At 44.3% G+C, this 15447-nt stretch overlaps 1 protein-coding gene across 1 annotated transcript in view; it reads left to right on the plus strand.

Annotated features, from left to right (window-relative positions):
- Positions 1–253: 253 nt before the first annotated feature.
- Positions 254–15447, plus strand: part of KAZN (kazrin, periplakin interacting protein) — a 227097-nt gene continuing 211903 nt past the window's right edge. Inside the window, exon 1 of the mRNA XM_058818765.1 lies at positions 254–406. Coding sequence (XP_058674748.1) covers positions 286–406 — 121 coding nt within the window. The 5' untranslated portion in view covers positions 254–285. The remainder of the gene's footprint in view (positions 407–15447) is intronic.

Raw genomic sequence — 15447 nt, forward strand, 5'->3', positions numbered from 1 at the left:
TGATCATGGCAGATACCCCAGAAAGGGCCGATCCTCAGTGCCCGGCGCTAATTTGTGCCTGAAGCCGCCGGACCTGCCCACGACCCGCCAGAACCTCCTGGGAGAGGCACAGACCTTTGGATTTCTCCATGAAAATACTGCTGGCCCTCAGCTGAAAACGTGTGCTGCTCCTCTCCCTTGAAAGGGGCAGCTCCATTCCTCCCTGGAATCCCATTCCTCCCTGGAATCCTTCCTGCCCTGAGGATCCGCGGGGGACGGCAGGGCTGGGAGCTCGGGCTCTGCTCCATGACCAACACTCAGCTCTGCAGGGAAGCCATGGACTCCCCCCCGGCCTCCTCCAGCCCTGCTGCAGGGCCTGTCACCTTCTCCCAGGTGTTTGGGCAGCAGTGCCAGCTCATGGAAGCAGGTAAGAGGGGAATGTGCACATCTCCAAGTCATCCTTCATCCTGGTTTGTCGTGTCCTTGCTGTCCCTTTCCTGCTCTGTTTCCTGAGTTCTTCCCCAAAATCTGATATTTTCCAAAGTGAAGATTGGGGTGACTCCTTTTGCATTTGAGCACTGGCCTCCACTACCCCTGAAACCACTCAAAAGCTTTGTGCCCACATATTTGCAGACAGCAAGGGGTGGGATGGCCCTGTGGGTTTTGGTTAAACTGGGTGGAACAGGCTACTCCTTCTGTCCTTGCTGTCCCTTTCCTGCTCTGTTTCCCAAGTTCTTCCCTAAAACCTTGTGGTTTCCAAAGGGAAGATTGGGGTGACCCCTTTTGCAATTGAACAATTTGGCCTTGACCACCCTGAAACCACTCAAAAGCTTTGTGCTCAATTATTTACAAACAGCAAGGTGTGGGATGGCTCTGTGGGTTTGGGTTAACCTGGGCTGGAACAAGCTGCTCCTTCTGTCCTTGCTGTCCCTTTCCTGTTCTGTTTCCCAAATTCTTCTCTAAAATCTGATATTTTTCAAAGCGAAGATTTGGGTGACCCCTTTTGCATTTAAGCACTGGCCTCCAATACCCCTGAAACCACTCAAAAGCTTTGTGCCCAAATATTTACAGACAGCAAGGTGTGGGATGGCCCTGTGGGTTTGGGTTAACCTAGGCTGGAACAAGCTGCTCTTCCTATGCTGGTGGAAGTTCTGTTTGGGTGTGAGCAAAACGTGTGTGGTGATTTTTGCATTTCAAAATAATCACATTCTAAGTGGAGGCTGACTTGCTGCAGCATGTGAGTATCTACTTTGGTATTCAGCTCTGTGAAGGACAAAGTGGTTTTTTTTCATGGCTTTCCCTGGCTGTTTGTGTCACTGTAGCACCCAGAAGCTCTGCTCCTTTTCCCAGGTGTTTTCATACATTTCTAACTCTCTGCAATGGGCCTGGCTATTTCTTATCTGTGCCTTTTGGCTGTTAGGTAGGTGGTGTGTGACATGACTAATCCCAGATTTCTCATGTTTGCCTCCTGCTCCTTACAGGTGCTCAGAAGCACTAGTCCCTGAGGTGCCCCAGAGCTGTGCACTCACATCCTCCTCCAAATTCCCCAAATTTAACAGATTGGATAAGGGATTTTACAAGATTCACTCTTATTTTCCTATCCCTGCTGAGAGCTCTGAGGAAGGATGTGTTTGTTTACTTAAGGGCATGAATAAACCTGGGTTTCTGCAGTGATGCAATAACAGCACTTGCTATGAATTTTTAGAGGTTGTTTTTCTCAGATCTACTGGTACTTCATTACTGTTTGTGCTGGTACAGGTATTGTGGCAAATTTATCCTGCAAAATGTCCCACCCTATTTCCTTCTGTTTTCTCTCTCTCCTAGCAGCCAGTTCTGTTACTAACAATGTTTGGGTTGTATGTTTAATGTGGTGACATTGAAAATACTCTGCATGAGTTTCCTGGAGGTCTCTGTGGGACTTCTGCTCTGCCTCTTGAACTTTCACAGGTAGGGCTGGCAGGATGACTCATTAGGTGACTAATTAGCTGACTGCTACTCAGTTAATCAAGGTTGAGATCATGCTGCTGCCTCCAGGAAAATGTCAGGCAGCTCTTTAAGAGGGTTTGGTATTAAACTTTTGGTATTAAACTTGGTATTCCATGTCCTGGGATCAGTCCAAAGGCTGTGGATCCATCAGGTCTTACCCAAAGAAGAGATGTAGGAGAAAGCTCTGATCCTGGGTGAGCAGTTTGTTCCTCACATTAGCAAGGTGGGAAAACACAGATGGTAGGTTAAGTTTGGTTTGTTTTCCTTTCCCTTTCTTAGAGGGAAATGCCCCAAAAGGAAACCTGGGACTTGTGGGTTTTCAAATCCCACATCAGTCTGTCAACCAGACTGATCGGTGGATCATCTTGGGAGGATTTTCTAGATGCTTCCTCAGCTAGGAGGTGAGATGCAATGTTAGGATGGCTGCCATGGGTGTCAGTGACATCCAAAGGGATTTCAGGTGTGCTCCTATGAGCTTCTATCCTTACAGCAATGACAGACACACGGAGCACTCCTGAAAGCAGAACTGCAGCTGCAGGGTCTGGGGCTGTGTCTGTGCTCATGGGCAGGAGGGATGCCCTGGGGCAGGGGGAGCACACACAGCTTTGGGACACCCAGTTCTGGGTTGTTACTTGTGGGAAAAACGCCAATCACTTGTTTGGAAAATTTTAAAAGTTTAATAGTAATAAAATGGTTATTAAAATAGTGATATAATTAGAGTAATGAAATTTTGAACAGTTGGGATTAGGACAACATGAGGCAATAAAAACAAAGAGTTACAGACAGTCTGGGTACCTCTTTCTGAGCAAAATAAACCCAAAAAAGGACCCATGTTAACAGAGGATTAACCCTTAAAAGCAACAGCCTGTTGCATGTTCACACACCTCATCCATGATGCATAAATTCCATTCAAACACGGGATTCTGTCTGGGCAGGGTCAGCTTCTTCCTCTGAATCCTGACAGCATCTTCAGGCCTGAGTGAGGCAGGAAGAAGTTCATTTCTTCTGATAATGGAGCAATAAATTCTCTTTCTCTGAAAGATTCAGGTGTCCTGTGGCTGCTATCTCAGTGTGAGTCCTCTTTTAAAAAAGTATCTCACGTAGCATAGTTTCTATTTTAACATTATGCTATAACCTAAAACTATATTGAACACACTACTTAAGAAAATTAATAGAGCATAACTTTCTAACATAACCCATCTAGTATTCATTTTAATATTTACAAAAAGCCAATCATAAAATACACATTTTTCACACTTGTGTCCTGTGTCACTGAGCTGACATTTGGGACAGGGCCACAAAAAGTCTCAGTGTAGAGCAGGGCTGTGCCAAAGCCTTCACAGATCATAAAACCTGATCCTGCCCCTGTGATTCCCCTCACCAGCAATCTCTGAGGAGCCAAGTTCTGACCCAAACAGTCCAAATCTCACAGGAAACATTTGTGGGTACCCAGCACCACATCACTGTCACTGGTGCCATTGGGGCTCCTTAATAACTCTGGGACGTGCTTGAATGAAAAAGGTGCTGCCCTTAATGAAATGTCAGAGTTTGTGCCTGGAGAATTGCTGAGCCTGAGATAGATCACAGCTTGACAGCACTCTGATGTGCCACCTGCCATGATCTTGTGGCTTTTAGAGCTCCTGCCTGTGGTGTGAGGACATTTCTCCTCCAAAGTACACGTAAGGAGAGCTGGGCTCTGCTTGCAGAATGTGCTTCAGGTCCTGTGGAGCATTTTCTGCTCTTGATGGAGAAATCAGGGGGGGTTTATGCTCTCCTGCAAACACATCCCCTTCTGCCTGTGCTGCTCTCCAGTAACTGGCTCTGAAAACCAAATACTGACTGTTTGGAAATCAGCTTTCCCCTTGGCAGCTGCACCTCCTCCCCACTGATAAAAGATCTGTAAAATTGGGGGTTTTGAGCAGCTGATCCTGCACAAGTGGCTGATTATTCCTGGATAGCTCACGGAGATCTCTGCAGTCACAGAACAGCCTGTGAGTGCTGGCAGCCCTGCCTTGCCCTTTGCACAGCTCCTCACTCTCTGTTTGACCTCTGGCACAGCTCATGGGATGCTCTTTGGGAAGTTATTTTTCTGCTTTCCCATTTTATCCTGTTGCCCCTTTCCTCACCAGTTTACTGCAGCCCCATACTTTGTGTTCCTGGTGCTCACCTGGGTGTTTGTTTGCCCTGGGTGCAGGGAGCAGTGGGGATGGGAAGGCTGCAGCTGGCTGAGCTCCTGCTTTGAGATTTCCTTGCAAAACTCCAGTTTCCCTGTTGGATTAAGGGTTTTTTTTTGATCCAGAGATGGGCAGCTGAGAGGCATTTTAAAAACTTTTATTCCATTTTCAGGTTTATGTGAAGGGTGAGACAATACAGATGTTATAATTCTATTTCCCACATTTCCCAAGGCAGAAAATCCTTGCTGTTGCAGAAATTAAATTTGGCTGATCTGTCAGTGCCACTGGGGACGTGGTCACCTTTAGAGAGGGAGTGTAATTCCCAAAGGGAGGCTGTAATTCCTGCCTGGGGTCACTCAGGGAATAAGATTTCTGTTTTCCTTGGCAAGCCATGCAGGATGAGTGATGTTTTGCCTTTCCCATTCCCTACAAGGCTGGTGATTTCCAAAAGGAGTCACTGGGAAAGAGGCTTCAAACCCCCATCCTAAATCTCCTGATCTCAGAAGAAATTCCTGCCTGCCAGGCAGTGCTGGGGGGGTCTTTCTTGCTTGAAGCACAAGTTTAAATCTGGCACAGGTTCATGCTGTAAATTTTGCTATTACCCAAATGAAAGACTCCAGTTGCTCATTTTTGAAAGAAATTTTTTTAAAAGTCTGAAGGATTTATGATTGTCACAACCAAACTTTTAAAATGGGGGTTGCTAAGTATTTGAAGAGTATTTCCCATCTGCTCTCTCATGAAATATTGAATATATGGAGTGAGACCTGATCTCCAGGACAGCTGAGTGTTCTCTGGAAGAATTTGGCTCAGTAGAGAAACCATTTATGTTATACATGGCCAAATTCCAAGCAATTTGTTTGGTGTATTGCACTTTTCTGGATTTACAGCCATGCATTATTCTCTGACTCACTGCTCCATTAGATTAATTTCCATTTTTCATCAATTCCTTGGCTCTCAGATGCTGCTGATTTGTTGGGCTCCCAATATTTTTTCTTTATATCTTGCCAGTTAATTTTCCATTGGTTATGAAATAAGGAACTTGATTCAAAATGTGACCAGAATGAACAAGAAAATAATTTGAAAATCATCCAGAACTTAGGATTTTGCAGTGAATCTCTTCCATATTATATTTCCATTACATATATATTTCCATTACATGCATTCTGTATTCCACTTTGGTTTGGCTGCCTCTCCCAGCAGAAAACTAAAGACATGATAAAAAATTCTTAGGAGTTCTTCTATGGAAATTAATGTCATGTGGCTCAAGGCTTTTGACTTTTTCCCCTAGATCTGTAGTTTCTAGCTCTTGATCCAGCTCCTCTCAAGGGGAATGTGAGGTGAGATTGATGTGGCATTACCTAAGCAAAATATTTATCATGCAGCATGAAATCCCTGGAGTCTCATCTGGCCTGGCATCTTTTGCAAAGATTTTGTTTTGCAAACAAAGCATGGAAAATGCAACATAGAATTCCTTCATCTGGAGATCTGGAGCTTGAATATTGTTTTAAACAAACCAAATAGTATTTTAAAAAGAGCTGCTCTGCACCCCCTGGCTTGGGTGAAGGTTTGCTCAGGAGCTGGGCTCCTTGAAGCTGTTCAAATCTGATGGGTATTAGATCTGAAAAAAAGTGATTAATGGGAAAATTTCAGCCCCTGATCAGATGTAGAAGGAAATCTCTGACCTTCTAAACTGAGGCTCAGATGAACATTTACCATCTGTGCTCTCTTACTTTGTGCCCTTTAGTCCCCTGTGCATTTTTCCATTATTTAATTCAACAGCCACCAAACAGGATCTGCTTTCACAGCACTTACCTGGAGCTGGGGCAGAGCAGAGGGGATGCAGCTTCACCTTCTCCCCAAAATCTGAGTTTGGCAGTGCCTGTCAGGGGGGATGGCACAGAGCCCCAGGCTGGTTTGGGCTGGGAGGGACTTCAAACCCACCTTGTTCTCTGTCACTGTGATATTTCCTGAAAAATCTTCTTTATCCAGGATTCTTCTGCTGGGAAGATGAGAAGCCTCAGAGAGGAATGAAAACAATAATTATCTGTCGCAGTCGAGGCGGCCACAACATAAAGCAGAGACCACAAGCAGTCTCAGTTGGTAACACTTGGCAACAGTTTATTAATGAAAATGGCTGATCTTTTATACACTTTCCAGTTGCTTACCCTTCCTCTACCTTAGCTATTGGCCACAATAATTCAATACCATGCCATTGGTGAAAAGTTACTCTGACTCCACCTAACTTTCTAAAAATGCTTCATCCAGCTGCAGAATGCTCTTATCTTCCTTCTCTCGATCTCCTTGGTTACGGCCTTGGAGAAAGCTCCTTATCAGCTTCTTCTTCTTCTTACTTCTCGCTCCTTTAGCTAACAGGCCCGCTGCTAGCCCCTTCCACAATTATCTGATTGCTTCTCCTGTGTTTGCTGCTTTGGAATGTGGCTGGGGATTGTTTACCAACAGGTGAATGTTTGATTGATTTAATGTGAATTGTTTTTAATTAATGACCAATCACAGCCAGCTGTGTCAGGACTCTGAGGAGTCAGTCAGGAGTTTTCATTATCATTCTTGTTAAGCTTTCTGTCTGTATTCTTTCTCTTTCCTGAGTATAGTTTTAGTATAGCTTCTTTTAATATAACAAACCACATTATAACATAACACATAAAACATATATAACACAACATACATACAACATAACATCCTAGAACATCTAACACATATAACATAATATAATTAATATAATATATAATATAATTAAATAATAGACCATATAATATATATTATAATTATTATAATATAGTATATAATTAATATGATATAATTAAGGATATAATTAATATAATATTATTTAATATTATATTATATTATATTATATTAGCCTTCTGAGAACATGGAGTCAGATTGTCATCTCTCACCTCATCCTGGGGACCCTCACAGACACCCCAGTTTTTCACCCCTCTCTCCCAGGCTGCTCTAAGCCCATCCTACTCAGCCTTGGACACTTCCATGGATGGATTCATTTCTGCTGCTGGGTTTCCTGAATTACAGCACTTTGTGAGCCCAGGCTCCAGCTCCCAGAGCAAACCTTTAGTGACAGCTCTCCTTGCCTCCTGTGGACAACAACAGCAGCAAACAATCAGCATGAAACTTGCTGGGATCATTGGTTTGGGGCCACTCAGGAGCAGGGCTGGGAATGTTCTCTGGCACTTGGAGCATCAGGTTTCCTACATGCATTAGTCAGTGATAAATCTTTCATGGTAACAAGCTGTTTCATTTGCTCTCCCAGGAGAGGAGGGGGTGTGTGTGGATGCCAGAGATGTTTGCAGCAGCCTGCTTTAATTACTGTGCCTCAGGTTAGATTCACTAGTTTTGGGAAAAGAAGAAACTGGAGCAGGTGTCAGGTGGGTGAAGTGAGATTAATTTGGTGATCCCAAAGAGTCTGGGCCTCCTGGGTGGGGAACCATGGGCCTGCTAAGGTGAGGCATCACTGACTTGTGACTATTGGCCATAGAATCATGGAATGGTTTGGGCTGGAAGGAACCTTAAAACCCATCTCTTCCCACACTTCCCACTCTCCCAGGCTGCTCCAAGCCCCATCCAGCCCGGCCTTGGAGACTCCCAGGGATCCAGGGGCAGCCACAGCTGCTCTGGGCACCCTGTGCCAGGGCCTCCCCACACTTTACAGGAAAGAATCTCCTCCATATATTTAACCTAAATGTCCCCTTTTCAGTTTGGACCCATCACCTCCTGTCCTGTCACTACAGTGCAGGCACCCAAGGCTGTTGTGCTGCAGACACCTGGAAGAGAAAATTCCTGACTGCAGCATTACACAGTTGACAGTTACTTTGTTTTGTCAGATTTCATGGTTGGGGATTTTCCTTTTACTAAACCTGGCTGCTCCTGAAGTTTCTGTTCCCTGAGTGGAGCTGTGCTCTGGGTTTTTGTGCTGGTGCTGTCACATTCAGCAGCTCAAAAGCAACCACATAAATCTGTGCCCACCACTGTGGTGGTGAGAAAGTGCAGAATGAAATCCCTGCCAGCTTTCTGTGCGTGTTCCTGCCAGGCTGAATCACCTTGTGTGTGCTGGTACAGAAAAAGGTGTCATTTTTGTCAAAACCAAGCCTGTTTTTCTGACATGACAAGCAATGTACCACAAACAAACTGCTTGAGAAGCCCCTGGAGTTTTGTGTTTTAGAGGAGAACAGGATAATCTCATTGTCTCCAGAGCCAACTCCAGCACTAGGAGGAAACATCATTTTACCTCCCCCAGAAAAGCAATGGGTAAAAATTCTCCTTGACAGGCGATGTGCTCCTGCCTGAGCTGAACAGATTCAGGAGCCACAGAAATGAAATGGGAAGATCACAAATATTTTTCCTTTCCACCCAGTGGGATGTGCTGTTATTAGGGATAAAAAGAAGTGACATTTATCTCCCTCTTTTCAGTAGGTAGGACTGTGCTCCCAGGAGGAGAAGAGTGGATGGACTCCCCTTGCTGTCTGTAGCTTTTACTGCTCTATAAAGTTCTCCTTTAATCACACAAACATTTTGCTGCTGTTGTTTGCCTGGGGAGCTTCACTGGGCCCTGAAGGACAGAGGCATCACAGACAAGGACTTGCTAATGCCCTATAAATATATAAATATATAACTCCATATGAAGGGCTTGAGAGAACCATGGAGGCCACACTTCAGTGAGCAGAGTGGGGTGTAACAGGTTGGAAATTTTGTTATCTCAGAGAGGATTTCCTGCTTTAGGTTTATTTCAGGCTGGAAAAGCTCCTGAGAACTGCAGAGCCTGGCTGAGAGCACAGCACAGGGATCTCTTACAGCCAAGAGGGCTTTTTCTGATGGCCAGACAGTAGCTGGTGTCCTGAGGGTGATGGATTGTACCTGCTTGGAAGAGGGGAGAAAAAAAGCAGTATTTAAAAAAGAAGAGGATGTGGGTATTAAAGAGATGGTAAAAGATGGCCTTGGGTGGAGCTGAATCCCCATTTCCTGGATGGAGCTGGTGCTTCATTCCCCAGAGCAGCACCCTGAGCTTGTGGGGTCTGATCAAACCTGCAGCAGCATTTGGGAGCTGAAGTGCCCCCGTGCCCTCCATGCCAGCAGCTCCTCTGCCCCTCACCCTGGGGGAGCCCCTGGGCCCATGGAGGTGTCATTAATGTATTTAAAACCACACACTAAGGTGTGATTATTGTGTTTAAAACCACACAGCACACACTGAGGTGTGATTATTGTGTTCAAAACCAGCCCAGCACAGAGCAGCCACTGAGGGGGCACCATGGATGTAAGTGTGGAATTATGGATATGCACCTACAGCACAGCAGGAGGGGGTTATTCTTAAATAACAAGGAAAAGCTTTCCCCAAATGTTCTGACTGCTGTGTGCTACCAAGTACCAGGAAAAATAAACAAACAAACCCAAACCCCAAACCAACAGCAGAAAACAGAAAATATTAAACACTATTTTTTGTGTAAATTAAATATAAATTGTCCCCTGTCATTTCAACAGTCAGACTCCATTATTAGAGCATCTGTACACAAAGCACTTGTGAGCTGATTTACTCCTGATTCAATTATGGGCAGTGTCCATCTGCCCTCCTGATGGACTAATTTGGTTTTGTCAGTTAATGCTCATAGCAAAGTATATGGATGTAATAATTCATTGCCATTGCAACCCTCATGTTTTTTGACACCAAAATAATGAACTGAAAACATGTGTGTGATTACACTTGCAGCTACAAACAGGAATTAGTGATTACTCTTTCTTTGGAGGTCTTGGAGGCAATTTTAATGGCCATGCATTATTAGAATGGTAAAGGGGAAGAAAGACATGAAGCAAAGAATTTGTCTTTGCTCTGGCTTTATCCTGTTTTATGGTAGGTGGGGATTTTTGAGAATCATGTAAATGGAAATTTTCCCTAAATTCTGATATGAAATAATGAAAGTGTTTTACGTCCAGGCCATCATGAGTTTAACTGATAAATCAGCTGAACAAGGTTGAGGTTCCTGGCTAATGCAATGGGTGTAATGATGGAATAAAAACCAAGTGAGCCCTTCCAAAATTAAACATTCCTAAAGAGCTGGAATGTGATACCCTCAAAATATCCATATGTTATCTTGGCTTGGAATGAAATACATAATATGGAATTTAAACATGGGGGAACTATGCTAGAATATGTTTGATTCCATTAGTTTTGAAATAGAAATGTAGAGTCATCAAAGCCCTGGTAAAGAGAAAACAGGCTGGGAGGGAGAAATGGATGCAGAAGAGAAAGACCCTGCAGTGTCCCGAGGGTTGTGGATTGCAGGTCAGGAATGTTGCATTTTTGCAGGTCAGGAATGTTGCATTTTTGCAGGTCAGGAATGTTGCATTTTTGCAGGTTAGGAATGTTGCATTTTTGCAGTGTAGGAATGTTGCATTTTTGCAGTGTTATCCTGTAAGGCTCCATCCCAGCAGCCCCTCAGTGAGGGCTCCCAGCACAGCAGCCAGAGCCCAGCTGGGTTAAAGACCCAAGTCACCCTCTGGTCCTGCTCCTGTGGGCAGAGCAAGTCCCAGGAAATTCAATTTATTTCTATTTCCACTATTCCTTTTGTTCCAGCTTGCCCAGTTACCTGAGCAATGCAGTTGTGGTTTGTTATTTTCTGTGTCCTTGGTACCCCCTTAGCGGGAAAATAATCCAGGTGTCAGCTCTTAATTGGAAAGTTTAGTTTAGTTTTTAGTTCTGAAAAGCCCTTGTACCAAGAGATTGTTGGCCATTTTGTGCCTTCTAATGAAAAGCTGCAGAACTCACAGCAGTGAGACTGTTTTAGTGATAAGAAATAATAAACACCTGAGTGTGAACATGAACTGCTGTCTCAGTGCCTTCATCCAGACCCACAGAAACCCACAGGGGTGGAATGGGAGGAGCTTTAAGGTCCCTTTTGACACAAACTCTTCTGGGATTCTGTGATTCCATAACCACCAGCACTGGGTGCTCAGCTGGGACAGTGCAGCCATTTCTGCAGGCTTTAAATAAGATTTGGATTTTTCCTGCCTGCACTGGGAGCCTGGTGGGTCAGGGGCAGGGTGGTGCAATATTGTATTTGCAGGGAGGAATGATGAATCTGACCCCATGTTCTCAGAAGGGTAATTTATTATTTTATGATACTATATTATATTAAAGAATACTATATTATACTAAAGAATACAGAATGGATACTTACAGAATGCTAAAAAGATAATAATGAAAACTCCTGACTCTTTCCAGAGCCCTGACACAGCTTGGCCCCAACTGGCCATTGAGTCAAAACAATTCACATGAAACCAATGAAACAATCACCTGTGGGTAAACAATCCCCAAACACATTCCACATGAGCACAACACAGGAGAAGCAAATGAGATAAGAATTGTTTTCCTTTTCTCTGAGGCTTCCCAGGAGAAAAATCCTGGGTGAAGGAATTTTTCCAGGGAATGTGAATGCCACAGTGCAAAGGTGCCTCAGCTCCCTTAAATGTGCTGGAAATATCAAGAGTGGCCTGGCCACGGCACCACACCTCTGAGTACAGAAATTCACCATATTTTTCCATATTTCCAGCTTCTGAAAAGTCCTGGAAGACTCCAGTTGGGAGTCAAACAGGTTAAATCAAGATGTCATTTTTAAGCTTGTGAAATGTTGGAGCTTCTTCCTCTGTTTTTCACCCACAGACAGATAATGATTGCAAAGAACTCTCCAAAACCCGCTCTATCCATGGCTGCTAAAGTTCTCACTAAATATTCCAGTCCCTCTCTTGGACAGCTCTGCACCAATCTGTGCAAGCTGTGGCCAATTCCCACAGGCTGAATAACTGTTTTTTTTGGAAAGCTGGTGTTTGTAACATAAATTCTTTGTGCTGTGGTGCTGACCCCCGGTGGCTGCTGCCTGGTGTCTCCTGCTGTGCTCTGGGAAAACTGCCTGGATCCTCACTTCCCATTAAGCACCTGGTTTTAAGTAAAAAATCGTGGCAATAATAATAATTTTAAAAAGGGTTTTTTGTTTCTCAAAATGTATTCTGAGAGAGAGCACAACTGTTGTCCAAGAAATAATTTTTTCCTCCTTTCCACCCCCTTTTTCCTTCCTTTTTTTTTTTTTTCATTTTTCTTTCCCATTTTAAGTTACTTTTCATTCAGCTTGAGGAACATGTTTCCAGTGGTTTATTGCAGACTGAGAGCAGTTTATTTTCCAGCTTATCTATCAGTTTGCTGTGTGCTGAAGATGCCAATAACACACTGACTTGGAAAATAATGATCCATCCTCTTAAATTCCTATGGATTTATCAGGCTGGGGATGGCAGCCCCAGCTGAACTGGTTGCTTTAAAAAACAAAAGTAGGAAAAAGATTTATTGTATTTCTTAATTCCATTTCTTAATGGAAAGATGAGATGAGATTTTCTTGCTTCCCCCTTCTCCAAGTGCAGGGTTTTAGTAAACAATGTGTTAAGTACAGCAAACTCATTAAATGATAAGTGCCAGCTCCACAAATTGATAAGGTGGGATTTGTTTCCTGTAAACAGCAAAATGCTGCTTTTGCAGATAAACACAAAGCTTTTATCTTCAAGGCAAACTGTAGATGAACTAGAAGGGTAATTTAACATTCACAGTTGTTTAAAAGGGATTAACTCCTGTGAAGATTTGTTATACACATGTAGGAATCCAGTGAAGGCATTTCAGAAGTGAGAATTTTTTTTTCTTCTCTGTGAAGTTCAGCATTTTAGTTAAAATTTGATATTCATTAGAATCAGAGATGGATGGATTTTGTGCCAGTGTTTTGTGAGGGCCTTGCTACCATTTAATATTTTAATGTTCTCCATGTGGGGGGAAGAAACAAAGTCACCATGATCTCCAGCTTTGATGGCAAAAGGCACACAAGAAAGTTTAAAATACAAATTAGCTCCTCCAGAATCCAACTGTGTGGATCTAATTACATCTAATGCTAATTATCCTCTTGATCTCAGCATTTTACTGTGTTCCAGCTATGACTATTGCCAGACATGAATCACACATTTAAGCTTATCCACAGAAAACCCAAAACCAGGCTGGGGCTGCTGCTTTGCCTTGGGAGTGGAACAAAGTGTTTAGATGTTTTTTGTGGTTTTTTCCCTGTCCCTTTCAGCTTTTCTGAAAAAAATTTACCTGGGAATGCCTAGTGCTGTTTGCACTCCAGGAAAGTTGTGTTTTCTCTGTTTTTTTGGAGAGAGGGTTTTTGTTATGCTTAACCCTCAGTGAGCTGGGTAATGTTCCACTTGAGGTTTGCTGCTTCCATTCATATTGATTGAATTAGGGAATGGTGGCTTAGGTGCCTCCCCTCCTTTCCCTTGGGGAGGGTATTTTCTAATAAATCTGAAGTAATTCATGAGAGAATGGGGCTGTGATCATTTCTGTAAGAAAGGCTGAGTAGAAGTGGTTGGCTCTGATACCTGTGATCTGCAGGGGGATTCGTGTTGTAAATTAGGGTGCCCCAATGAGGGAGAAGATGACATATATGACTCTGTTGATATCAGGAAGTTAATTATTATTGTGTTTGTGGGGTTCCCAGACAAAGGAAGGAATGATGAATCTGACTCCAGGTTCTTAGAAGGCTAATTTAAGATACTATATTATATTAAAGAAGACTATACTATACTATAAACTATACTGAGGAATACAGAATGTATACTTACAGAATGCTAAAAAAATAATAATGAAAACTTATAACTCTTTCCAGAGCCCTGACACAGCCTGACTCTGATTGGTCATTAAATCAAAACAATTCATGTGAAACCCATGAAACAATCACCTGTGGGTAAACAATCTCCAAACACATTCCAAAGCAGCAAAACACAGGAGAAGCAAATGAGATAATATTGGTTTCCTTTTTCTCTGAGGCTTCTCAGCTTCCCAGGAGCAAAATCCTGAGAGAAGGGATTTTTCCAGAAAATATGACAGTGACAAATTAATTATTATACTATATCATTTAGTATTATATTACATTGCATTTAAATTGAATCTGCACAAGCACTTAACTGCACAGAGTCTCATGACTGTCACCCAACAGTCCCAACTCACACACACACCCTGACAGGCCACGGAAACAAAACCCCATCACTTTGGGTAAACAATCTCCACATTGCATTCTACTTTGGCACAAACACAGGCACAGCAAATGATAGGAATTGTTTTGATCATTCTTTTCTTCTCTCACTGCTTCTCTCAGGTTCAGAGAATGTGAATCCCACAGATTTGGTGTGTTTTGGCTGCACTGTTTCTCTTTCCTGCTGCTGGGTCATGGCAAGTGTGGGTTTGGCAGCCTCAGCTCAGGGTCTGGAGTTGGGGATGGTTCCCAGAGCCCCATTTTGGAGCTGGGGATGGTTCCCAGAGCCCCATTTTGGAGCTGGGGGTGGTTCCCAGAGCCCCATTTTGGAGCTGGGGGTGGTTCCCAGAGCCCCATTTTGGAGCTGGGGATGGTTCCCAGGCCCCACTCTGGAGCTGGGAATGGTTCCCAGGCCCCACTCTGGAGCTGGGGATGGTTCCCAAGGCCCCATTTTGGAGCTGGGGATGGTTCCCAGGCCCCATTTTTCATCTGCAGGGTCTGAGCACCTCAAACACACAAACATCCATCCCAGTGAGGCTGGTGCTGCTCGCTTTGCTTGATTTATGGAGTTCCTGGGAACAGACCAGGAGAGGGAGGCAGAGCACGCTGCAAAGCTCCCAGCCAGTCTGACTCGAATGTTTCTGGAGTTTCTGGAGTTGCAGTGTCTGCTCCCAGCCAGTCTGACTCGAATGTTTCTGCAGTTTCTGGAGTTGCAGTGTCTGTGCTGGCAAACCCCAGGGCAGGCAGGGCCAGCACGGGGTCCCTCCCCAGCCAGGCCTGGGTGCTCACTGCGGGCAGCGCTGCCAGCACAGGCTGCTGGTGCCTCTGCCTCACTTGGGGTATTGAGGGAGGCTCTTCTGGGCTTCAGGTGATCCCTCCATCCCTCCTTCCATCCCTCCTTCCCTCCATCCCTCCTTCCATCCCTCCTTCCCTCCATCCCTCCTTCCATCCCTCCTTCCCTCCATCCCTCCTTCCATCCCTCCTTCCCTCCATCCCTCCTTTCATCCTTTCCTCCCTCCTTTCCTCCCTCCATTCCTCGTTTCCTTCCTCCATCCCTCCTTCCATGCCTCCATCCTTCCATCCCTGCTTTCCTCCTTCCATTCCTCCTTCCATCCCTCCTTTTCTCCCTCCATCTCTCCTTCAATCCCTCCTTTGTTCTCTCCATCCCTCCTTCAATCCCTCCTTCCATCCCTCCGAACCTTCTTTCCTCCCTCCATCCCCCCTTT

The sequence above is a fragment of the Ammospiza caudacuta genome, chromosome 22 (genome assembly GCF_027887145.1).
Source record: "Ammospiza caudacuta isolate bAmmCau1 chromosome 22, bAmmCau1.pri, whole genome shotgun sequence".
NCBI lineage: Eukaryota > Metazoa > Chordata > Aves > Passeriformes > Passerellidae > Ammospiza > Ammospiza caudacuta.